The 26,979-nt window shown below is 41.7% G+C and overlaps 1 protein-coding gene across 1 annotated transcript in view; it reads left to right on the top strand.

Annotated features, from left to right (window-relative positions):
* LOC149211836 (uncharacterized) overlaps window positions 1-24,233 on the top strand; it is a 145,631-nt gene extending 121,398 nt beyond the window's left edge. Inside the window, exon 7 of the mRNA XM_089388487.1 lies at window positions 24,019-24,233. Within this exon, the coding sequence (XP_089244613.1) occupies window positions 24,019-24,233 (215 nt within the window). The remainder of the gene's footprint in view (window positions 1-24,018) is intronic.
* Window positions 24,234-26,979: the final 2,746 nt, after the last annotated feature.

The raw sequence follows: 26,979 nt of genomic DNA, 5'->3' as shown, positions 1-26,979 counted from the left end.
TTCCATAACGGGCTTTGGCATGTGCTAATGTCTCCAAGCTCCAAGGGGGGTTAACCAAGTACCCGATTAGGTGGTTTCTACTTTTAAAGGGGATGATATGTTCAAGGTACATTCTTCAAATGATGGTGGCATGTTATAAAGTGATGGAACAGAGCAGGGGATGAAGGGGCCAAATCTTGGGTCACATGCCAAGGTACAAGGGTAGCTAATAAGGGAAGCCTGTGAAAATTTGGAAACTCGAATCCTATTGCAGCAACTGGAAATAAGTCTCCTAATTGTTAAATTAATTCTTAACAATTTATTTATTGTTTGCTACAACAAATACTAAGTCAATCACACTACAACCTACACAAATAAACCGCGGAAGAAATATTAGCACACATATAAAATGACCCAGTTATTTTTTGACCAATGTCCTTGGAAAAATGCAACTTAGGAAAACCGGTGCAGCATCTGAGGGTTTTAATATTAAGTAGCTGTGAAATAGTCTAAGTACAACTGGATGCCAAAATTGGAAATCCTACATAGAAAAGGCTGGCAAAAATATCTTGAGGGAAATTACACTCACTTCGAGCAATCCCGACACTTGACAACTTAATGGAAATCAAGTCGTCCTCCTAGCTCTGCACAGCTACTATGTCATCTTTGCACAGTTTGCTACACTCTCAACTTGGAACAACTGAAGATCAAGTCGTCTTGCCTTTTGCTGACTGGTAAACTGGTCCTCTGACACTCTGGAAACACTTTTCGGCTTCTGGAACTGAAAACCAGCTTCACCGCATAAAAATCGAACTTGCTCATTGAAGCTTTGGCGTTGCCTCTGCGCAGCTCCTTGGAGAAATCTCGACCTTTCTCTACAATGCACTTCACCGGATCTAGAATCCTTCCTCTGGCTTCATTATCTCTGCCCCTCTCTCACTGCTCCGATTTCATAGGCTCTCTCTCCGGCAACTGACTGCTGCTACTTTGGAAATTGATTTGCTCATGAAATCGAACCTCTCAAGTGATTTCTCCAAGCCCCATTGACTTCTTATAATCTTTTGTTGAGACTTCAATGACTAAGTTTAGATCTTAATCAATGGCTAGGATTAACTTGAAGTCGATTCGTTTGAGTTTCTAGAACATTCACACCATAACTTAATTATTTTTGATTAATTAGTCATATTTCCTAAGTTTAAACTTAGGAAATATTTAAAAACTGACTAATAATCTAATTAAAACTGACTAATAATCTAATTAAGTCATTTTTAGGTGGAATTTCCAGAACGATTTATGGGTTTTGGAGATCTCATGCATTCTACACATCCCATGCTACAAAAATTAATACTCCCTCTTAGCGAGGAATGTGTTCTAGAGTTGCTGCCCCCTGTAGCAATACCCTGTCTCTGTATGATCTCTTGTCACACTGCTGATCTCTGGCTGTTGCTGCCCACCAACTACTGCCCAACTTTGATATCTGTTGTATCTGTGCTGCTGCTGACCTTGTTGAATTGATGTCAACTCTGCAACTCCCTCTTCATCTGTTGTGTTGAAGAATCTAGGGCAAAGTAGTGTAGTGTGATTCTTCATTACTTGATAACAATTTGTGGAGTCTTTGTACTTTTCTTGTTAGCTTATGCTTCTTCTTCTTATTAATGCATATGTGTGTACTTCATCAAACTGCCACCAAAATAAAATAACAAGAACACAAAGTTTGGCTCTCTGTCAGGGACAAAACCTCTCCACTCTTGAGAGGAAAACCCTTCGTAAGTTTTCTCTTATTGAAGCTTCTTATTTGGACAACTGCCAAACCCTAGACCCTTGACTAGGATATCCTCCAAGCATAAGTCAAATCCTTCCTCTTTTTGTACTATAACTTCCGGCACATGGACCTCAACACTTTGTCCTCCTTCCGGCACTTCGTTCTTCTTTCAACTTGTTAGTAACCTTGTTGAACTTGCTCTAGTGAAGACACTATTGATGAGACCTTTCTTCTTTATGATGGTTCCTTTATTCTTTCCACCAATCAACTAACTTGGATGTAGGCCTGTTATGACTGTATAAAGAGATTTGATTCTCGCACATGTGACTGTTTTCTACCATAGAAAACAATCCCTTCAACTTCGAACTTGGTCCTTCTTCCTTCTTTTATGAGGGCTTCTCCTTCGCTTGTAGAGAGAGGCCTTGTAGATCTTGTTTGCACCCAAAACAGTGAGATAGGATGACCTTTAATTTTTTGCTGCTATGGCCGCAAGCAGACCTTCCTTAACCTCACACGTGTGGCTGTAGTTGCTCTAGAAACTGTCTTCTTACCCTCGCTATTCTGTCTCCTTATCACGTTGCCCTTGTAACCCTTTTCCTTGGCTTTTCTTCGTCCTTCTTCGTCCTCTTTCTTGCTTGCGGATTTCAGAGTGAAGTGATCTCAAATGAGGAGTGGACAACCTCTATAAATAGAGGTCTGTCCCTCCTCTTTAGGCCGACTTGACTGTCCATTAGGCCGACTTGATAATTCATCTTTTATTTATCATTTTGTTGCTTGGAGACTTCGTTGTGGCTAGGAGAGGATTTGACTATGCTTGGAGGTGTTCCCATGACCTTGTATGTTGACATATATGATGTAACATGCCCTCAAAGGGTCTCATCATAATTACATTTTGACTTTGACTTTCTAGAAGCACTTTAAAATGTGCTTGACCTATTTTCAATGACCAAAAAAACTCATTGGCAAATAATATACAAATAATTTCTCTTTTCTTGAATAAATACAAATATCAAAATTACATTTATGAAGACTGAACCTAGTTACATTTCCTTCAACATGTTGCTGCTGCAACTACAACATCTGCAATTGAAAAGCATCCTAAATACTGAATCAACTATGATCATTATGATGTATCTGTCACCCGAGTCTCTAACTGCTAATAGTATCTGCACTGTCACTGAAGAAATTGCGCTGTTGCTAACTCTACACTGTGTCAATTGCATTGCTGCCAACTCTGCACTGTGCTCCTTGACATCTGACTGCTACTAGACTCTGCATTTGTCACTCTGGCATTTGACTGCAACAATTGACACTTATCCATCCTACTACTGAACACTGTGGGCTCCCATAGCAAGTTACTAATTCAAGAGGTGGACCTCCTTAAGAATCCTGCCCAACTATAACACTCTTGGGCTAGAAAGCCAAATCTCCCCACCTCACTCCTGGAGGTATATTGACAAACATGGTGAAGTCTTCGTCCAGCGTGGAGGACAACCTATCAGTCTTTGCTGATGCTGATTGCTGGTCCTGCTTCTCCTCCTTGTCCTTCTTTTTGAGAGGACAATGGGTACTATAGTAACCAAGCTCACCACATTTGAAGCACTTTACCTTTAGTGGGTCCTTCTTCTTTCTCTTCTCCCCTTGTCCCTGATTGGGACCCTTCGATGCGAGGGCCACATTCTTCTCTTCCTTCACCTACTTCGATCCGCTGCAGCGGCCACTGATGGAGCTCTTTAGAAGAGCTCGCCTCAATTCCTCTTGCTGCAAGACAACCCACATCCTGTTCCACTCTGATAGCTTGTCTCTGCTCAATATGCTTTGGACAAACACTTGCCACTCCTCAGAGACGTTGTTGAGTGCCAATCTCACAAGCTCTGTGGGTTGAGGCACTGCCCCAATAGCTGACAACTGATCTCGGACTTCCTAAATCCTGGTGAGGAAGGGGTTTATGCTTTCCCCCTTCTGCATCCTAGTGCATCTAAGCTTCTCTTCTAAGTACATCTTTCGCTGCTCAGAAGTGCCTTGGTATAGCATGGAAAGTGTATCCCACATCTCCTTGGCAGTACTTTTGCCAGCTATGTGAGAAATAATGTGATCCCAAACACCATCAACGATCAACCTCTTCGCCCGTGCCATCTCCTTTATGTGCTCCTTTAGCTGATCTGCATTCGTGGGGATAGCTACCATTGCATCTATGAATGGTTTCAAGCCATATTCATCCAGAAGGAAGGACATCCTTGCCTTCCAGATGACATAGTTCATAGTTGGAAGCACCATCCAACTTGTCTTATTCTCGAAGTCCAATAGTGTGTTGAGTTGGGGTAGCATTGGATGTGCTCTAGCCACGAAATTTGGTGGAGAGGTTAGGGCACATGAGATCTCCAATACCCAGAAAGGGTTTGGGCAGATTCTAAACAGTTCAGGAGATATTAAAATAATTAATATTTTTAATGGTGTCCCTAAGTCTAAACTTAGGGAAATCAAAATATTAATGTGAATTAATATAAAATTGTGTTAGAATGGTCCAAAAGACATGGATCAAGCCAGATCTAATCTTAGTCGTCGATTATGGACTTAATCTCGACCATTGATATGTCAACGAGAAAAGTATAAGAGGGAGCTTGAGGGTCACTTGGAGAACACACTAGAGTGATCAACCATTCTATTCTCTAAAGCGGGGTTTGCTAAGAGAGATAGAATCAGTGATCGGAGTTGCCGCTGGGGGGCATTGAGTACAGAGAGACAAAGAGGCAGAGATAGTGCCGGGAGTGCAGCACAGTAGCCGGGGAGAGTGACGCAGTAGCAGCCAGAGCTCACACAAAGGTAGCCAGGAGCTATGCAGAGCTTCAGAGAGGCCAGCGTTGTTGACGCAGAGGGCTAGAAGGCTGACGCAGGGACTCCTAAGGCTGATGTAAACCCGTCCGGGGTGACGCAGTGCTAGCGTTGGGTAGAGAGGCGCTAACACAGTCCAGAAAGGCAGATGCTGGGGTTTCTGGGGCAGATTGGAGCTGAGGAGCTACTGGAAGGATTATCCAGGGTTTTAGCCAGGAGACTTGTTTCAAATTGAGAGGTATTACTGCCAAGGAAATTCTCTGTTGGGTAGGCTAGTTTCGACACCCAAATTGTTCGCTGATATTGCTTAATAAGAAAACCCTTAGGTAGCTGCACCAGTTTTCCCACATTGGGTTTTTCCGGGGACATTGGTCCAAAAATAACGGTGTCGTTTGGTGTGATTGTTTCTGTTTCCTTCAGTTGTTGATATGTAATATGTTGAGCATGCACTAGTGTTTATTTTCAGTATTTACATTGTAAATAACTTGTTAAGTAATAGAAGAAGTAGGTAGGAATAAATTAGATAAAGTGCATGGAGGGTTTCTAACTAAGTAGACTTAGAAACTTCAACATGGTATCAGAGCATGATTGCAAATCACAGGAGGATTGGGGACATCAGCCAAGCGGAGCAATAGTAGCAGAAAACAGCTGTCCCAAGGGGACAAAAGCTGTTTCTCGCAGGGCAACGACAAGGGAAGGTTGACGCAGTGCCTGCGTCATCAAAGGTGAGCCAGGAAGAGGTAGCGCAGAAGCTAAGGAAGGCAAAGGGAGCCTCACGCAGAGCCACGCAGAAGCAAGGAAGTCTAACGCAGTTCGCTGAGGAGGCCAGCTTGCTGGTGTCGGGATTGCACAGAGCCTAGGAGCTATCACCTTCAGGTTGCTGGGGTTTAGAAGGCTGTGGGAATATTGCAGAGTGGTGCTGGTGAGGTACTGTAGTTAGAACAACACCTAACAGGGCAAGGCCAAGAGGAGGGGGTTGCTATCGAGGGTTTCTAGTCGAGAAACTCAGATCAGTGGTGCGGTTGCACAAACGATCAGAGTAGGGGGCATCTTGACATCGACAGGAGGATTTCCACGAGGGAAATCAAGGCTCAGAGGGAGTCAGATCGAGAACTTCCAAGAGGGAAGTAGAAGAGCATCATGGCACTAAACAGAGTGAGAAACCAAGATAGACTGGACGGAGCGTCGAACTTCGCGGTCTGGAAGGCTAGAATCTTATCCATACTAGACAAAAGTCGTGTCAAGAACTTCGCCTTAAAGGTTATAGTTATCACAATCGACTGCAATGATAACGACAAGTATGAGGAGGCAATGGCGAGGGCTAAGAGCATCATCCTTGACGGGGTCAAGGACCATGTAATACCACACATTACTGAGAAAGAAACGACATATGAGATGTGGGAGGCCCTCAAGAAACTATACCAGCATACTTCTGTGTAGAGAAGAATGTTACTAGAGAATCAGTTGAGGTCGTATCAGATGAAGAAGGGAGAACCAATTGACACCTTCCTTGGAGGACTAAACGAGATCCGAGATCAGTTGACTGCTATAGAAGCCACGCCGAATCATGAATTGATGGTGAGGACGGCCCTGAATGCAGTCTCAGAAGACTGTGAGGTATTTGTCTAGATTATACTGGGTAGAGGGACACTTCCACCTTGGGATTAGATGTGGGCTGCGCTTTGCCAAGAAGAGATCAGACGGCAGTCAAAGACGAGTAGCAGCAGCAAGGGGATCAAAGTCAAGCAGGAGGAGGAAGATGTTGCCCTAGCATCTGAGGGAAAGCAGGAGAAGCGGAAGAAGAAGGATCTCTCCAAGATCAAGTACTTCCACTATGGGGAGCTGGGTCATTATGCGACCCAGTGTCCAAGGAAGAAGAATAAGGGAGAGTCTTCCGAGACTATGGCAGCGCCAACAAGGGCAAAGAAGGAAGTGTTGACAGCCGATGACTGTGCCATGAGTGCAAACACACCACTTGAGCGGAAGTGGGGCGACATTGAGCTGTAGTCAGACGGACTACAAGCGATGAGGGGCAGGATCCTCGAGGTACCCAACCTCTTGGATTAAACCTTGCTATGGGTGCCTCGAAGAGGAGTATCAGGATTGGCTGAGCTGGGTAGAGATGGATGCGAATGAAGCGATAGAGAGAGTTACAGTGCAGGAGTCCTGAGACAACGCGAGGCTAGCAGGCTGCAACAGTACGAGAGGCACGAGAGTGTTGCACTAGTGCAGGATGGCATAGAGAGGTGTGCAACAGTGCGAGATGCAGGGAGTTGTTGCAGTAGTCCAGAGGTCAGAGAGGGAGCACTTGTTAGCGACAGAGGGAGCTTCAGCATCAGGAGCGTCTCTAGCCCAATAGAGAGGTCAAAGTTGAGAGATCAGTTACTTACTTCTCAGTCACTGAGTTGCAGTGCAGCAGTTGGCAGCACGATGCAACATGATGAGAGGAGTTGCAGTGTGGATGCAGTGTTGGGAGAAAGGAGCAACAACAACACAGATGCAGAGGGAGATGTTGTGATGCAGTAGTAGCAGTGGCAGAGCCATAGGTAGCAGGACAGGATGCAACAGTGCAGAGGATGATCGGCAATAGGCCTAGCATCAACACAGGGACTGATGCCGGATGATCAAGGTGATACTAAGTGAGTAGTATTACTAGAGCACACTCCTCGTTAAGAGGGAGTGTTGATTTGGGGTAGCATCGGATGTGCTCTAGCCACGAAATTTGGTGGAGAGGTTAGGGCACATGAGATCTCCAATACCCAAAAAGGGTTTGGGTAGATTCTAAACAGTTCAGGAGATATTAAAATAATTAATATTTTTAATGGAGTCCCCAAGTCTAAACTTAGGGAAATTAAAATATTACTGTGAATTAATATAAAATTGTGTGAGAATGGTCCAAAAGACATGGATCAAGCCAGATGTAATCTTAGTCGTTGATTAGGGACTTAATCTCGGCCGTTGATATGTCAACGAGAAAATTATAAGAGGGGGCTTGAGGGTCACTTGGAGAACACACCAGAGTGATCAGTCATTCTATTCTCTAGAGCGGGGTTTGCTAAGAGAGATAGAATCAGTGATCGGAGTTGTAGCTGAGGGGCATTGAGTACAGAGAAACAGAGAGGCAGATATAGTGCCGAGAGAGCAACCTAGTAGTCGGGTAGAGTGACGCAGTAGCAGCTAGAGCTCATGTAGGGCCACGTAGAGGTAGCTGGGATCTGCACAGAGCTTCAGAGAAGCCAGCGTTGCTGATGCAAAGGGCCAGAAGGCTGACGCAGGGCCTCCTAAGGCTGACACAGACCCATCTGGGGTGATGCAGTGCCAGATCTGGGTAGAGAGGGCCTGACGCAGTCCAGAAAGGTAGACGCTGGGGTTTTTGGGGAAGATTGGAGTTGAGGAGCTGCCAGAAGGATTATCCAGGGTTTCAGCCAGGAGATTTGTTTCAAACTAAGAGGTATTATGCCAAGGAAATTCTCTGTTGGGTAGGCCAGTTTCGGCACCCAGATTGTACTCTGATATTGCTTAATAAGAAAACCCTTAGATAACTGCATCAATTTTCCCACATTGGGTTTTTCCGGGGACATTGGTCCAAAAATAACAATGTCATTTGGTCTGATTGTTTCTGTTTCCTTTAATTGTTGATTTGTAATATGTTGAACATGCACTAGTGTTTATTTTCAGTATTTACATTGTAAATAACTTGTTAAGTAACAGAACAAGTAGGTAGGAATAAATTAGATAAAGTGCATGGAGGGTTTCTAACTAAGTAGACTTAGAAACTTCAACACAGTGGCCTTCTCAAACAGTGTCGAAAACCTTCTCTAACCTTTTGCTAAGCTTCTAATAGGCTATTTACACTCCCTTCTGGAGTGAGTAACTCTGCTCACAACGACTGCTGATTTGTAAGGGAAATTGAACTTCTTGAGACTAGAAGTTGCCTGAGAAAATTTTTCCCTCAGTGTGTGTTCTTCTTCCACCTGAAGCTAGTTATGTTCTAGCAAACTGCTGCAAAACTATTGCGTCTAGCTAGAGATCTACTCTATGAAAATAGTGGGCTGCTCCCTCTGCCTCTGGAATTCCCCGATCTGGAGAGATCGTATTTTTCTCCCTAAAACTTAGAAAAAATCAAGTCTCCTCAAGAAGTTCGACCTCTTGGCCAAGGTGACTACGCTGTCGCTGGGGTTTCGATCTATTGCCCCTTAATGAACAACGAAACTCCCTCTTCCTTCGCTACTAAGCTCTCTTGTTGAACATATGTGCTCTGATTCCTTGTGAAAATTCAAAAATTCGAATCGTATTGCAACAACTGAAAATAATTCTCCTAATTGTCAAATTAGTCATAACAATTTATTTACTGCTTGCTACAACAAATACTGAATCAATCACACTGCAACCTACACAAATAAACTGTGGAAGAAATAAATGCTGGAAAAGAATACTAGCACACACATAAAATGACAGTTATTTTTGGACTGGTGTCTCGAAAAAACCCAACTTGGGAAAACTGGTGCAGCAGTTGAGGGTTTTAATAGTAAACAACAATGAAATAATCTGAGTACAACTGGATATCGAAACTGGCAATCGTACAAAGAAAAGGTTGGCAAAAATATGTTGAGGGAATTTACCCTCACTTCGAGCAAACCTGACACTTAACAACTTACTGAAAATCAAGCCGTCCTCTTAGCTCTCTGCAGCCACTGTGTCACCTCTACGCAGTCTGTTACACTCTTAGCTTGGAACAACTGAAGATGAAGCTGCCCTTCCTTCTTGTTGAATGGGAAACTGGCCCTTCGACACTCTGGAAATACTTTCCAACCTCTGGAACTAAAAACCAACTTCACCCCAACGAAATCGAATTTTGTCACTGAAGCTTTGCACTGCCTCTGCACAACACCCTGGAGAAATCTCAGCCTTTCTTTGCAATGCACTTCACCAGATATGGAATCCTTCCTCCGACTTCATTGCCTCTGCCCCTATCTCACTGCTCTGATCTCATAGACTCTCTCTCGGGCAACTAACAACTGCTACTCTGGAAATTGACTTGCTCATGAATTGAACCTCTCAAGTGATTTCCCCAAGCCCCATCGAGTTCTTCTTATAATCCTCTTTTGAGACTTGAACAACCAATATTAGATCTTAATCGATGGCTAGGATTAACTTGAAGTCGATCCGTGTGAGTTTCTAGAACATTCACATTATAACTTAATTAATTATGATTAATTAGTCATATTCCCTAAGTTTAGATTGAGGAATTATTTAAAAACCGACTAATAATCTAATTAAGTCATTTCTAGGTGGAATTTCCAGAAATGATTTCTTGGTTTTGGAGATCTCATGCATTCTAGCCTCTCCACAAAATTTAAAGGCTAGAATACATCCAATGCTACAAAATATAACAAAGACCACACTTGGGTATATAATGTATAGGAAGGAGCAACCATGGTACATGAGTTACCTCGACCTTGATTTTTCCACCCTTCTTTATATATCTTTTGCCTTTTATGATTTTTCTTTGGTTAACTGTTCGAGGCTCAAGGAATAATGAGCATGATGTGTAAAGTATAGCAGTGGATATGACCTTTGAGGTGGAGCGGCTCACTGCCCACCAGGTGTTGGGAGAATCATGGGTTCCTGAATGATAGAGGAGGTTCATCTAGGGCCTATAGGAACCAAGGTGATGGCATTGGGCATGGAGTAGAGCTCATGCATTGGCTATTTTGCCCACATGCTAAATGTGTTTGTCTCGGTCATGTTTTGCGTGTTGTGGTACATTTCCCTGTTGAATGTGGCCAATTATGCTTTTACTTTTCTTTTCAGCTGCATCAATCTTTGAGGCATTGTTCCAAGCCTGACCCAAGGTGTGGGAAAGGGAAGGGGAGGCTAACCCTATGTGGACCCAGTGGAGGAATGTGGACCCAAGTGGGAGAAATGATGGATGGGGCTATAATGAATGGAGGGGGAGAGATATATGTGGATGAGGGAGCAGGACCACACAACCAAAATCAGGTTTTCCCATGAAATACCATCCCTAGATTCTAAAGGTTAGTAAAAGAGATCCCACGGGACTAAGATCTCTAAGGGTAACATCCAAAACAAATATAGGGGATAGAAGCACAGACCTAACCCACTCTTTCCACCAAATCCCCCCATTAATCCATGCCCAAAAGTGTTTGTGATATGTAAACTACAATACTCAATTACCAAATGACAAGGCATATCTTTAGGTTTGAGAGGCCCACCTTCAAACATACGATCATGACAGATATGTGAGGGATCACATGGCTGGCTCAGGTGGTGGAGAAATGGCACGACAATCTAGTTGGTGGCTTTAAGGGGCTGCTGGCTCCTGATTGAGGACTATCTTGGAGAAAATTTTCTTGTAGGGATATCACCCACAAAAAGGTGGGTAATAGTAAGCTACCGAAGGAAGACCAGATGATCAAAAAGGAAGAAATGAGGTATGTATGCATGCGTTTAATGTATTGAGTCATGTCATCATATAGGTGTAGGAAGCATGGATGTATACTCTACCTCATGAGTATGATAAAAGGAAAGGGATCTCTTTCGTTGAAAAGATGCATGAAGGCATGATTCACATATTGACAAAGATGAAATCAACATAATATGTCCTCATATGGAGTATGAGGTGGTTGATTATGAAGATGGAACTAAGGATGAAAGTTCTTGGGGTCAATATGTGAATAAAGGAGGAAGAGGTCGTGAAAATCACAAATTGATTGCATGAATCAACATCCGATGACTAGAAGGATTGACCGTGACATCTCCATGGAAAAAGTATGAAGACTCTGATGAAGTCTGGAAAAGGAGACCCCTGGCATTTAATATCTTTTTGGAGACATGTCAACCAAGGTGATGGTGTTGGGCATGGAGTAGAGCTCATGCATTGACTTTTGCCCACATGCTTAATGTGTTTGTCCTGGTCATGTTTTGCATGTTGTGGAAGAGGTCGTGAAAAACGTAAAATGATTGCATGAAAAAGAAAATCGACATTCGATGACTAGAAGAATTGACTGTGACATCTCAATGGAAAAGTTATGAAGATTCTTATGAACTCTGGAAAAGAAGACCCCTGACATTTAATATCTTTTTGGAGACATGTGAATTTGTATGCAGGATGTTGATGATGTAATCAAACAAATGTCATGATGAAAAGACCATCACAAAGGCAATGCTAATTTGATGTTCATTTTTGAACAATATCTGTGTGGGCTAATGAAGGGCCACCAAAGGAAGAGTTGTAGATGTTATCAACAACTCATACTCATGCGGTGGGATGATAAGATTCCGAAGTAAAACATGGTGCGAAGAAGGTAGCTGTATGAATGAAAGCCAAATATGGATTAGTGAATCACTTTCATTGAAAGAAAGGATGACATGAATTACATGATTCATGAATGGAAGTGATGGATGGCCGATGCCTTACGAAGAAGTCCCAAAAGATGTAGGCTCCATAACAAAGATGAAATTCATGACATTGAAAGAGGGAGTCCTACATGCAATTGGTTGTCCCATGATCTCAACCTAGAAAGTTGCGGGAAGCAAGTCGCTGGTTAAGGGGAGCTTGGTCAAGTTCCTAGTTAAGAGGGAGCTTGGGTTCATTCCTTCATAGGAATTGGTACATTCCTTCATTGGAATGGGTGCATCCTCCCCAGTTGAGAAGCAGAGGTAGACACATCATTCTTGTCTTCACTTGGGAAGAAAGAATGGAGGATTGAATGCATCTGGCATCCGATACTCTTTGAGGATGTGGTAGGTATCCAAGATAAGAGTAGTCGTAGAGGACCAATATTTTTTGAGGACTGGGAATCCAAGACAAGAATAGTCCTGGTGGAACATACTTTGAGAGAACCCGCGTGGGCTATGTTCTGAGAGAGACAATGATGAGGGTGTATACAAATCATTGGTCTCACCAGCATTGTGTGCTCTGATCTTGTGGAGAGATAGAGTGATTAGTCAAGGCCTTGCTATGTCTCAATGCTGGATGGTATGATGCTATACAAATGGGTTACCAATCCAACGCTTCTTATGAATTCTTCAGGTTGAGAATGTCCAAGTACCTTTTATGGATTATGAATACCTCCCTAGTTAAGAGGGAGTGTTGAAATATGTAACTAGTTTTGGTTTTCATAATGTCATGTGTAATCAAGATTTTATGTAATGAGAAAATTAAATTTGTTATTATTGATCTTGAGACATGGGTTTCATGGTCAAGAAAAATTTATTTTTAGGTCTAGCTTCCATTGTGAGCTCTTAGGATTGGTCATTGAGTAGTAAAGTCAATTGAGTCATTGTCATGTGTTGAAGACCCATTTGAGCGTGTTACATATTGTAAAAGAGAATTTATTTGAGTCATTGTAAGAGTCAAAAGACCCTCCTAGACCAAGTCCAAGTGCTATTAACAAGGCGGCTTTAAAATGAAGCAATCAACCTACACCAAGATGACATACTAGCCTAGGATCAAGACACGTTGACTTACAAGCATGGGAAGGGAGCCTATATACATGGCACTCAACCTCATTCAAGAAAACATTCACTTAAGCACAAGAAATTCGATCTAGACAAGAAGAGGAAGACTAATAACCAACGAAGGAAGGAAGAGGAAGAGCGAAGTTTGTCTGATCTATTTTTGGGCCACTTTCTATTCACACGTGTGAGGAGATTAGGGATTTGTATCTATGCAACAAGTCCGAATTACGGTCATTATAGGAGTGCCGAAACAAGACAATGAAGAGACCTATATTAAAGGTTGAAGTCACAAGGAAGCTAGCCCCAACTCAATCGAAGGAGAAGGAGGGCTGAAGTAGCCCTAATTCAGTCACACGTGGGAGAATTGTAGTCACCTATAGGAGGCTGAAAATTGCAGAGAGAGAGGTTGATAACTTCAGACTTGAATTGCAGGATCAAGGGTGAGGAAAGAAGGAGAAGTTGCAGCATCTTCAAGAAGAAATTAACTTTCACTTGAAGCAAGGATTGACTTGGTCTTGGAGGGGTTGTTGGTCAAGGGTCTAGGTCTTGGAATTCACTAATTGAGGATTCTATTAGAAGAAGAATTTGGTGGGTTTTCCTCTCAAGGTTGGAGAGGTTTTGGCCCTGACTGATAGGCTATATCTTGTTGTGAAACTTCCTTAAACCTTAATCCCCACTGCAACAATTGATAATATTTATTCTACTTGTTAGATTTACATGAACAAGTTATTTGCAATTTCCTACGGCAAACATCGAAATACATACACTACAGGCTACGCCATTAAAATAATATGCCGAAATAGGAAACTGAACAATAGAGAAAGATACAACACAAATGATAGTTATCTTTGGACAAATGTCCCCGAAAAAACCCAATGCAGGAAAACTGGTGCAACATATTTGAGGGTTTTTATTATTAAGCAGAAGTTATTTCTAAATATCACTCGGTAGAAGAAATTAGTGAGATTACCTCACTCTACATTGCAAGTCCCGACTGATCCAGTAGCTGAACCAACGAGTTGTCAACTACTTCTACACTTCCCATGCGTGGGCATGCGTCAGCCTCTAAGGCACTGCATCATGTCTACTGGAAATCGATTTGCTCTCTGGAGCTGATTCCAGCCCTTCCGACTCAGAACGTCCAACTCTCCATCAAATTCAGACCTCTGCGTGGAAGGCTTCTGCGCTGCTCCGCGTGGGGCCTGCGTGAGCCCTTCCTGGCTCTGCGTCACCCTCTCTGGCCTCTGCGCTGCCTCCTCAGTGTGTCTCTTTGCCTCTCTGCTGAGTATTCCTAGGTCTAGAGAAGATCCTCTAGCGAAAAATCCTTCTGCCCCTCTTTGCGTGATCACTACAAATCACTGCGTTGCCTCTAGCTTTAGGTATTTGATATGACTGATAAAATCTCTATGTGTCTTCCAAATGACCCTCAAACTTCCTCAAATAATCTTCTCGCTGACATTCAATGGCCCAAATTAGAAGCTAATCAATGGCTAAGATCATTTCTGAGTGATCCTCGTCTTCTTCTATAAGTTACACCCATAGTGAGATTAATACCCAGTAATTATTTTTATTTCTTAAATTTAGACTTAGGGACCCATTAAAAATAATTAATCATTTTAATAAAACTGCCTCAGAGTGGAATTTCACAAAACGCTTTCTGGGTTCTTTGGAATACATGTCGCCAAGTCTCATTGCAGAATTTGAGACTTAGAGCACATCCAATGCTACCAAAAATCAACACTCCCTCTTCGCAAAGAATGTGCTCTAGCAATGCCTCCCACTGAAGCATCACCCTGACTTCATAACATCGTCCTCTGCGCTGCTGATGTCTGACATGCTGTCCGCCAACCACTGCACTGTTGTTGACACTGCCACTGTCAACATTGCATTCATACTACAACTTCCTTTGAATTTTTGCATCCGTGCTGCTGCTGGCAATGCCACTGCCAATTGCCCCTGCACTACAAACTGTTGCTGCTCCTTCATCAACAACGAAAAAACATCCCAAATTACTGAACAAGTGTTCAATAGAGATAGATCTCAATGCTGAAGATCTGACTACTACTAGTCCCACGCTATCCCTCTGAAGCCACTGTGCTGCTGCTACTACTTCACTATGCCTCCTTGCACTGCTGCAACTCTGCACTATGCTGCTTAGTCTTGGCGTTCTAGCCACCACATTTGTCGCTCCAACACTCCTGTGCACCATCTGACACTTAGTCGGGACTCCATCTCGCTACTATTGATTTGGCTTCCCGTAGCAAGAAATTGATCCGAGAGGTGGTCTCCTCAAGGATCCTGCCCATTTGTAGCTCTTTCGACCTACAACTCTAAATCAACCCACCTCAGTCCTGGAGGTATCTTAGCTGTCATGGCGAACTCCTCGTCCTCAATCTTCACGGGTGCAGCATTAAGATCATTCTTCTCATCTTTTTCCTTCTTGAGAGGACATTGTGTTGCAAAGTGACCAATTACACCACGCCTGAAGCATTTTATCTTCGAGACGTCCTTCTTCTGCCTTTGCTGCTCCTGTGGCCCCTTGGATGCGAGGTTTTCTTTCTCTTCCTCCTCCTTGGGCTTCGACCCACTGTTGCTGCTTTCGTCGAGCTTACACTTGACCAAGTCTCTCCTTACGTCCTCTTGCTTAAGAGCTGCCCACATCTCTTACCAATTTGGCAAAGTCGCCCTGCCAAGGATACCTTAGACAAAGACTTGCCAGTCTTCAGAGACAGAATTTAGGGCCAGTCTTACCAACTCAGACCCTTGAGGTGTAGACCCCACAACTGCTAACTCATCCTAGGTCTCCTGAAGCTTCGTGAGGAACAGATCTATGCGCTCCCCCTTCTGCATTTGCGCAGATCTCAATTTTTGCTCTAAGGACATCTTCCACTGCTCGAAAGATCCTTGATACAGCGTTGCCAAGGCATCCCACATCTTCTTAGCAGTCCCTCTCCTAGTGACGTGTCAAACCACGTGATCCTTTATTCCATTTAGGATCATCCTCTTAGTGCCATTTTTGGTCAGTACTTCTTTAGCGGATCTGAATTTGCAGGCACAATCACCATGCTGCTGGCATATGTCTTGAGAGAATGCTCATCTAGAAGGAATGGCATGCTTTCCTTCCAGATGACGTAGTTGGATGCCTCATCCAACCTGTCCTGATCTCTTAGCCCACTTGTTACCATCTCTTCCACGAAAAATGTCGCACTGCTCCTCTCTGCTTCATACTGCTTCTCCTCAGCGAATAAGAAAACAAACTTCTTGCTGGGAAGTCTACTGAGGAATAATTCCCTCACTATGCTTCTCCTCTCCCTTCTTATGTCTTTTAGCCCAACAATCTGCTTGCTGAAGAACTGCGTCCCACTAACTCTTCCTCATGCTGAGACTCAGCACTGCTTCCTCTGCCATGACAAGATTTCGATTTGGAAGCCCTTCCTCTTTGTCGACTCACTCAGAGAGAAACTTTCCTCAAAACTTCAGCCCTCTTGGCTTGGACAACGCAATCCCTTTGGGATTCGAATTGTTGCCTTCTGCAACTATTTCGATCTCCCCCTTTGCTCAATGCTGGGTTCTCTAGCACTATTGTTCTTGCTTCACCCGCACTTCTCTGATACCATGTGAAAATTCCTTAAACCATAACCCCTACTACAACAACTGATGATATTTCTTCTACTGGTTAGATTTACATGAACAAGTTATTTGCAATTTCCACTGACAAACATCGAAATACATACACTACAACCTACATCATTGCCAAAACAAGAAATTGAACAATAGAGAAAGATACAACACAAATGACAAAGTTATTTTTGGACAAATGTCCTTGGGAAATGCGAGAAAACTGGTGCAACAGATCTGAGGGTTTTTATTATTAAGCAGAAGTTATTTTGAATACAACCTCTGGATGCCTTGCTAGCAATCCAGTACAGAGAATATCACTCGACAGAGGAAATTAGTGAGATTACCTCACTTTACATTGCAAGACCTGATGGATCCACTCGCTGAACCAACGAGTCCCTGACTACTTCTGCGCTGTCTCTGCATGGGCTTGCGTCAGTGTATAAGGCACTGTGTCACCTTTGCTGGGAATCGATTTGCTCTCTGGAGTTGATACCAGGCCTCCCAGCTCAGAACGTCCAACTCTCTAGCAATTTTGGATCTCTGTGTGGAAGGCTTCTGTGCTGCTTTGGGTGGGGCTTGTGTCAGCCCTTCCTGGCTTTGCGTCACCCCCTCTGATCACTGTGCTGCCTCCTTTGTGTGCTTGTCTGCCTCTCTGCTGAGTATTCTTGGCTTCAGAGAAGATCTTCCAACCAATAATCCCTCTGATCCTCTCTGCGTGATCACTACAAATCACTGCGTTGCCTCTAGCTTCAACAATTTGATCTCACTGATCAACTCTTTTTGTGTCTTCCAAATGACCCTCAAGCGTCCTTAAATAATCTTCTTGTTGACATTCAACGGCCCAGTTTTGAAGCTAATCGGTGGCTAAGTTCATTTTTGCTTGAACCTCGTCTTCTTCTAGAAGTTACACTCATAGTTAGATTAATACCTATTAATTATTTTAATTTCTTAAGTTTAGACTTAGGGACTCATTAAAAATAATTAATTATTTTAATAAAACTATCTCTGGGTGGAATTTCCCAAAATGCTTCTTTGGAATACATGTGCCCAAGCCTCCCTGCAAAATTTGAGACTAAGAGCACATCCGATGTTACTAGAAATCAACATTTGTGTCCTTTGTCTCCTTGTTCTTTATGGTTTGGTAGTTGTTTGATGAAAAATAACACATAATAATAAACAAGTCAAAGAAGAACCTAATTAAGAAAAGCAAAACGTATTCACAAGCAGTTATCATTGCTAGAGAAATTATCTCATCTCTTTGCTTTAGATTTCTCAACAAAAGGAAGGCTCAACTTAGGAAAAGAAAATTAAAGTGGCATTCAGTTGTGGGGGTCACTCAAGAAAGGGAAATCGAACTCCCTAGGAAAATTGAACCACAAGGAAAAAGGGGATGAAAAAGGGGGTCAAATTGGTGGAGCCCACAAGGAAGGGGTGAGCAACAATTATAAAAGGAAGGGAAGAGCCTCATTTTTGCATCTTTTGGCATTTCATTTTCAAAACTAGAGAGTTTGCTTGAGCTGCTTAGCCAAGTCAACCAGTGCTGTTTAGCACAAGGAATTTCCAAGCGGGAATTCCAACTCTTCTTCAGTGAACTTCGAGTGTCACTCTAGAAGATAATTTGTGAGTGGAGTTTGGTATTTGGAGGGCCGATTTTCAAAGGTCTTTCAGCTTGTGCGAGTTCCAAGAGAACTTAGTTGCGGAATTCGTGGTATTTGGAGGGCAGACATTTGGAGGTTTCCAAAGCTGGGAATTTGCAGGAAATTTCTTTAGTTGAGGGCAAGTTTTCTTGGAGATTTTTAGATGTTGAGAACACTGCTATCAAGAGGGTCGAATTTCTTTCACTAGGGCCTGCACATGGGTTTTTCTGGGTCATCTACAGTGTAGATGTTAAAGTGGAGATTTTGTGCAGGAGTTGAGTTTAGATTTCTTGTTCATTCCCGGAGAAATTTTGCAGAGGAAATTCTAGTAGCTGAGGGATGGAATTGGAGCTAATTTGTATCAGATATTCTTGGTGGGACGTAGAACCCATTTGCTAAGAATTTCACCCAAATTTAGTTGTTACGGGTCAGCTGGAATCAGACAAACAATTTCTGGGTTTTGTTGGATTGTGGGTGAGGAGCCTTCTCCTAATTTTTCAGAATTTTTGGAGTAGTTTTGAGGGGTCATTTTACAGTTTGCCTCCAACAGCAGCAACAACAACAAAAAATTTCTGGGCGGTGTGTTTGAACTTTTGACAGATTGAGCTATTTCAGTTCAAGTTTTGCTTAGATCTTCACCTAGATGTTGAATGCTTGCATTAGGAAGCCCAAGTTCTATCATTCCACTCTATTGTACTTAGCTCCAATTGAAAAATTAATAAAATGGGTCAGATTTATGGCTACTATTTCATGGCTCACTGATTTATAATTTTATACCTGCTTATGTAAGTTTGTGCTTCCATGTTTGGATTTCTTTGTTGTAGCTTAGTGCATGTTTTTGATATTCATTGTATTTCCTAGTTTGGAACATTACGAAATCTAGCCCTTCCTTCAATGGAAATTGCCTAATTAGGGCTAATGTCACAATCCTAGGCAATTTAGGTTTCTTAAAATGATATTTCAGCAAAAGTGCTTCAACTTAGGGTAAATTGAGTGTTTGTCATTCCATTTGTTGATCACATCTTTCAAAGAAGACCTTTTCTCTGTACTTCTATGCCTTGATGTACTATTGTTGAATTACATTTTGAAATCTTATGCTCCAAGTGCTATTTCCTAAGCTTCTTCATAGGTATACTGTTCCTTTATACAAAGAATTGTGCCTTGTTCCAAGTGAGAAGTACTTACCTTGATCAAGCCTTCTTTACATCATCTTGATCGTGTTCACTTAGAATACCCTTAGGTTATATATATGCTGGGAAGCCTCCTGTGTAGAGAAATTCCACTAAAGAGTAGGGGGTGGAGTGTTAAGGTGACAGTGGCAGCCTTCTCATTGTTGCATTAGGGTTTAGTCGTTGTCTTGTGAGGCCTCTCAGAAGGCTTCCTAGATTTGGTGCAACACTTACCAAAGGGAGATCATAAACTATGAAAATACCTTAAGTAGAAGGCTGAATTCGACCTCTGAGTTGCTGTCAAACACTTTCCGAGATGCAAAATGTAGTTGATACACAGAAAAACAGCAAGCCATGTTCTAATTTAAACCACATAAGTGTAAAATTGTATATAAATGGGTAATTAATGGATTGGAAAAATCTGGGCAGCAGGTAATAAGAACTAATAACAGCCCAAATTCTTCAATTTCCTTGCAGATAATGTAATTTCCAGTTATCAGAAAATTGCCTGTAACAGGTAAGGGTTCAATCCCCTTGGGGTGTAATACCCAGAAAATTCTAGGAAGCAAATTATGAATAAAATCAGGCTGGAAATGACGCTTTTAGTTCATCAGTTTATTAAATAACACTTGAGTAATGGTTACCAAAGAATACTTAGTTGGAAACCCTCGAGTAAGGGTGTGATATATTACCGTTGGGATATGGTTGTTAGTGTCCTGGCAGTGCCATAAGACCCCTATTGCAGCTTGAATCCTCTCTGAAAATTTAATCTCTGTGCACACTCAAGAAGCGACACTTTTCTTGGGCCTAATGGATAAAGGTTTTAGCATAAACCCTAGTAATGTAAATCATACCAGACAAAATCACTAAACTAATTTAATGAAATATTTTGGGTTTTTTGTTTTTTATAAAAAGAGAAGAAAATATAACAGAGAAAAAACAATTAAGTAAATGGCTACTTGTTAAAATTTACCTCCAGTCTGCTCTAATACCTTTCTTTGTGCTGGGTTTGCGATCACAAGATTCCTTAGGTTGGTTCCGCAATTTGGATCAGCTAGAGGGATTGGAATCTTGAGATTATCACTGCCTGAACCAATCTGTAATAACTACCAGATCCTCCAATTTCACCAGTAGAGATCCCCTCTATTGGGATGTCTTTAATCACTGGATTAGCTGTGGCAAAGAGTGTGACATTTATGCCCTAGAGGATTTGTTGAACAAGTTGGATCAATCAACACTTGTCAAGCAGCAATGGAGAGATGAGGATGCCATATATCTCCCCTTCCAAGTGGCTCGTTGCCCTTCAATGGGCTGGCACAGTATCCTTGTGGTGATCTTCAAACCTGCAGTTTCAACAAGAACACATAAACAGCAAAAATCAAGAAAAAGACTATATAGAAAAATCAATCCGACAAGATGTCTGCATAGTAAAAGCTTTGTGAATCAAGATTTTGGCATTATCTCAATAGTTCAACAACCAAAACGAGAGGAGATAGCCTTTGTAAATTTTTTCTAATAGCTAGTTAATGGCTAATTCCCTTTCTTAGTAAACTAATAATTTGTTGGCTAACTTGGCTTGTCTTCCACAAAATCGTTGGAGAATAAGTCACTTTTACAATTAAAATAACATTTTCTGCAGTAAGTATTTGCCCGTGAGGTGGATTGAATTGAATTGAATGGGGTGAATTCAAGTCACGTGGGCTCAATCCATAAAGGAAAAGTTCAATGCTCATTTGTTTAACTCTCCCAACTATGCTTTGAGGACCCCACTTTTTTGGCCCAAGTGAATGCTGTATGGCAGGCTTAGAAAAGTAGCTGCTGAGTCAATTAAATGGATAAATTCCTTATGGTGGCCCAGGGCTTCCTTTTGAGACTTCGGCTGAATTAAGCAAAAATAAAGGTTGGTACAACTGCTCTTTTCATGGCAGTAATTGGTGCAAATTTGATTGATTACGGCCTCCTTTTGGATCACGGCTCCCTTTCTAAGACGTGGAATGGCCTCATGGCTGGTACAGCTGACCAGTAGACTTAGTGCCTGCTTTACATTATGGCCGGGCTTAGAGGGGTGCCTGTTTTAACTTTTATGCCATTTCTTTGCTTGGGTGGACTTCAAGTCCCACCTTTGGATATCCAATTGCTCGCATGGGATTGTTGACTGCTGCATAAAAATATTCACGGCCGACTTATTGGTGAATTGCTGCGTCCAAATAGAAAACTTGTTAGTTTATCATCAGCCCATGGCTGGGTTTAGTTACTGTGGCCAACATAAGTGACCTCGTGTTCACCTTTTATGCCCACGAGTTGCTGTTTGGCTGTCGCTTACCCTTTTTTGACCTCACGGCTTTGCATTGGATCAACTGGATCTTCCATTTGAACTTCACTGCATACCGGACTTTTGATATGCTACTCTTCACGTGTTAGTAATTCTGCCATGAAAGGCCAAGATATAAGTTGTAGATATGAAAGACTATACTGGTAAACAAGGATTGCCATCAGCTACAGACGTTTGAGTTAGTTCTGGTTCTTCAGTGATTGGTTCACAGTTATGATCCAGAATTTTTGTTCTGGTTCTTCAGTGATTGGTTCACAGTTATGATCCAGAAGTTTTGATTCCACTCGCTGCAGCATCCTTTTCTATGCTCATATTTTGCTGTATAGTTGGCAAAGGTAGTGCAGTGCTTTTTCAATGTCATCAGTTCTGCATAACAAGCCCCAACAGGCTTGATATATTTCAGCATTTTTTTCATGCATAAACTTCTCCTACAGATCTTCAGGTGTTCTATATTTGTGATGACAATAAATGGACTTTGAACTCAATAGTTTCTAGGCATCCACACACATCAAATTTTGCTGTAAGATGGAATACATACTCATTCAAAACATGCTCTATAGATTGGGAAATATCCCTACTCTGTGTGCTGGTACAACTTAGAACTTTGTCCGAGTCAAGCTTCATCAAAGGCCTTACCCCATACAATCAAAATTCCATGTATATTATGCTGGTAACCAATACACGAGACATCTTGTCAAAATTTTGAGTCATGGAGAAAACAAGCCCGCAATTAATTCTGCCCTCCACAAAGATTTTGTTGGACTCTTGTCAGGCTGCAAATGGTCATAAGAGCATTCTCTTCGATGCTTCCACTGACCCAATTTTTTTTTTTGAAGAATACGTGCTAAAAGTAGGGGTAGCAGGTCCCAAGTTGAGTGAAACACAAGAAATGTCCAACACTCCTTTCCAGAGGTCTCCAACATTCCAACACTCCAACATTCATTCCTAGGCCATGCACACCCCTGGGTCTACCACATCTCCATGAGCACTCGTCAACCAAAGCATCCTAAAGTAAAGCACATATGTCTGTGTAAGCAGCCAAGAATCCCTATGCTACCTAGGGTTCAATGCCCTCCTCCTAGATAACCAATGCTTCTTCTTCAAGTAGGTCCTCCTCCCAAGCAAGCAACCGAGACCTCCATGTGCTTGTCATGAAGAATGTCGCCATGTCACATAGGAAAACAATATCCTAAGGAAGTTTGCCACATAAGCATTATGTGAAGGTCTAATAATCCATTATTAAGCTATTTTCAATGTATATGACCTCTAAGGTACAACCATAGCAAGCACTTTCAGAGCAACCTCAAAATCTAGCATAACTCTTGCATGACCTGTTGCTATTGCTGATTTTTCCTTCCATGATCCCATCGATGACTTGATGAGAAGCCATTTTCTGGATATCCTAGGAATGCCCCTTTAGGATTCTAAACATATTTGATAATCTAAAGGCAAGATGAGCTTTCAATGCAACTACATAAACATGTCATAGTTTGCATGATGTTGTGAATAAAATGTAAGATTGATGTTGTGAATAAAATGTAAGATTAAGGAATGCCCCTCTAGGATTCTAAACATATTTGATAATCTAAAGGCAAGATGAGCTTTCAATGAAACTACATAAACATGTCATTGTTTGCATGATGTTGTGAATAAAATGTAAGATTAAGGAATGCCCCTCTAGGATTCTAAACATATTTGATAATCTAAAGGCAAGATGAGCTTTCAATGCAACTACATAAACATGTCATAGTTTGCATGATGTTGTGAATAAAGTGTAAGATTGTGAAATGTCAATGACACTAACAGGATTCAAGGCCTCCAGAGTTCTTAACATATTTGACAATCTAAATGTAGTATGAGCTTTTGATGTAACTACCTAATCATTTTTCAGTGTAAGAAATGCATATTGTACTATTTTTTCTCATTTTTTATGTCTACTTCATTAAATATTATCCCCTGTTGGCACCACCGTGCTCCCGTTGGTGCAAACGTGCTTTGTTATTTGATATTTTTGTTGGGAAAAATGGATGACAATTAATGTTTGCTACCTTTTTAAGACATCTTGCGAATGCAGGTTTAGTGTACTTAATTTTTAAATCACATATATTATGCGATTTTCCTGTGTTTGAGACATCTCAGCCATGCTAGTGAAATGTTTTCTCAATGACTTGATTATTTTGATTTTTTTTTTGAATTTTGCAGATGATGATATTTTGTCCAATTCCAAGATCATTTCTGGTTATGACAACAACATTGGCATTGACGCTGCTGCTTCACAGGTTGTTACCCTCGATAGTCTCAGGTATAGGCAGTATGATTTATTTTTAGATCACCTTCCAATCTTATTTCCATGGTATATATTATTACTGAAGAAAGGAATTTTTGTTGGTTTTGGTGTTTTTGGGAAAGAGGTATAGCATGATTTTTGATATAGGAAGACATTAAAAGATATCCATATAGTTTTAAGAAATATTCATAAAATGCAACCTTGATTCTGTGTTATAATGCCAATTTTTCATTTTTTATTACACAATATTTCCCTATGTTCCCCAAGTTCTTTTAGATGCAGGAGTGGAGAAACACATGTTGGGAACTGTTACTCTGCATGTTAGTAGGGGTACGTATGAACACTTCACAGTACTTATCGCTGCCATTTTAAGCCCAAGGTAACAAGTCAAAAGCAATGTAACAACCATGTGAGGCCCTGTATTAGGTATCCTAGGCCTTGTGGGTTGTTATTGAATCTATATCATGTTGTTTTGGTTGGACCATGGCTGGTCGCTTGAAGTTCATTTCGGGTTCCTTTTGTCTTGTACAGGATTGGAGGGCCTTAGGTGAGCTTTCTTGAGGACTCGTGGTTTTAAACTTTTATGGGAGTTTATAGCAGATAGTTGGTGTAAAAGTTACTCCATCCCACGTTAAGATGCACCTATGTCTTACCACATGGTTATGGTCTATAGTGTTTGTAGGTGGCCTTGGCTTTGGTGAAATACTTCTCATATAGCTCTCATGCATGGCAGTCTCATATTGATAATTTTTCATGTTTTTTGAGGTAGTTCATGGTTCCCAATGCAAAGTAGTCATTGTGGTCAAAAAGTCAACTTGGTGTCAGATTCTTTTGTTTGATGAGAGGAATCCATGCCATGTAGATTTTTTCCAATTGAAAAAGGCGATGGCTAGTTACAACTTGGTAAAACTTGGTCAACAAGTCAAAGCAAGTTTTATGATGGGAGAATGGGAGGGCATTGGGTAGAATCACATATGCATCACATAAAAAATGGTTAGCAAAACGAGAGAAAAAAAACCTAGGTTCCAAATTTAAGAGATTCAGTAAGGTGTTATAGAACCAATATAGGGGTCAAATGACGTGGAAGAGCAGGTGATGATGTGGTAACACCTTGTAGGATATGGAGATTCCCATAAAGACCTAATTCACATCCAATCCGATATAGCCCATACCCATATTCCAAAATTGTCAAATGATCAAGGGTGCTGGAGATCTTGCTTCCGTGTGGCTAAGTCGAATTATTAAAGTGAAAAGTGAAAATTCAAAAATAGTTGTTGGTAAGTCGAATAGCCATTGGAGACCCGATGAATCAATTATTTGAGGAATGGACCAAGAAAGTGTTGATTTTTGTGTAGCTTGGAGGTACCCGAAGCCCTAGGGTTCGGGGATTGGAGGGAAAAGCGCCACAAGTAGGCTTATGGCCTTGAAACCCAGGCGTGGGGGTTTTGCACCCATCAGGATTTGGGCCAAAACCCACTAGCACATTTCGGCATGTGACAGATGAGGATGATAGCTCTCGGCTAGACGATTCTAACGCAACGAGAATCATTCGATTCCGAGTTGTAGAAATGGAGTTATGAATTTTTAAAGTTATGTTTGGGTTTTGCACATGAGGTGTCAAGGTCAGCCTAAGGTTAAGAAGGCCTAGTGACAGCTGTTCAGGCCCTATTATGACGTCCATTGAAGCCCTCCTTTAGTGTATAAAAAGGAGGTGAGTCTGAGATCATTATTGAGCAATCTAAGTGCATCAAAGGTCAAGATATCTCTGCGATTTGGAGTGCGAAGTCGAGGGTAGAAAAGGAGTAAAGGGCTGCCATGTTTGGAGGGTATCTGTGCGTTTTAGTGCGGGTATCTCTGCTGAACTTTGAAGAACATAAAAGAAGAATTGATCAAGGGTTTCCCCACATTGGGGTTTGTCTCTGGCTAGCACCACATCTTGTGTCCTCGTCTTGGCTTGTCTTCTGCGATTTATATGTATGTTCTATCTGCAGTTTACTTTAATGCTGATGTGATTGCTAATCTGGAAAAGATATGAAGCTAACTGTGAAAATTGAAATAAATTACTCTAAGCATAGAACATACCTAAAATTAACATGGTATCAGACCTGAGGTGAAGACAATGCCCAAGCAAGAGTGAAAGACCAATCACCAAAGACAGTTGGGAAAGGACAAAAAGATCAATGGGTTCCTCATCCCTCTTCAAATTCACCGAGGTTGAAGTGGAAGCAAAGAATATTATCAGAATGGCACAACGGAAGTTTCTGATAGCCTACCTAAAGATCACTTCATTGGGAAGTTCGGACCTAAGGGTGGAAGGAAAGGCGGATGCCTTGAGTTCGACCATTATGCGAAGGAGTGTCCGAATGGCAGAGACACATCTCTTGACGAAGATAACAATCATTCCAGGGACATCTTCAATGATCAAAGGAATCACTGGTAATGTAGGTCATCAAATGGTCGACTCTTCAACGAAAGCAAGGAACCCAGGTATGAAGAATCAAATGTTGTTTCTGATAAGATAAAGAAGCGTTATCTTGCATTGGCCCTTTCCTTAAGATTCTTTGGGAATTTGGCTTATTGATTGTAGTGCTTCAAGGCACTTCATCGCACTCTCTAATTTGGTAGAGATGGAAACAATCGTGGAATTATACTTGGAGCCAATGCCACCTATCTTGGAAAGGGTGTAGGGAATGTTATCTCTCAATTGAATAACGGTAACTCGATTCATTTACAGAATCTCTTTTATGTACTTGATCGCAAGAAGAACCTAGTGTCCATTTCAGCAATGGAAGTCAAAGGTTTTAGGGTGGCACTCATCAATGGAAGGATCCACAGGTTTGGAACAACTCGAGGGTTTTGAGATTCATGATCAGGGA

This window comes from Pinus tabuliformis, chromosome 1_1 (assembly GCF_031772625.1).
Source record: "Pinus tabuliformis cultivar Carrire ecotype Pingquan chromosome 1_1, CPIR1, whole genome shotgun sequence".
In the NCBI taxonomy this organism is placed as follows: domain Eukaryota; kingdom Viridiplantae; phylum Streptophyta; class Pinopsida; order Pinales; family Pinaceae; genus Pinus; species Pinus tabuliformis.
This window is presented reverse-complemented; position numbering and strand designations above follow the sequence as displayed.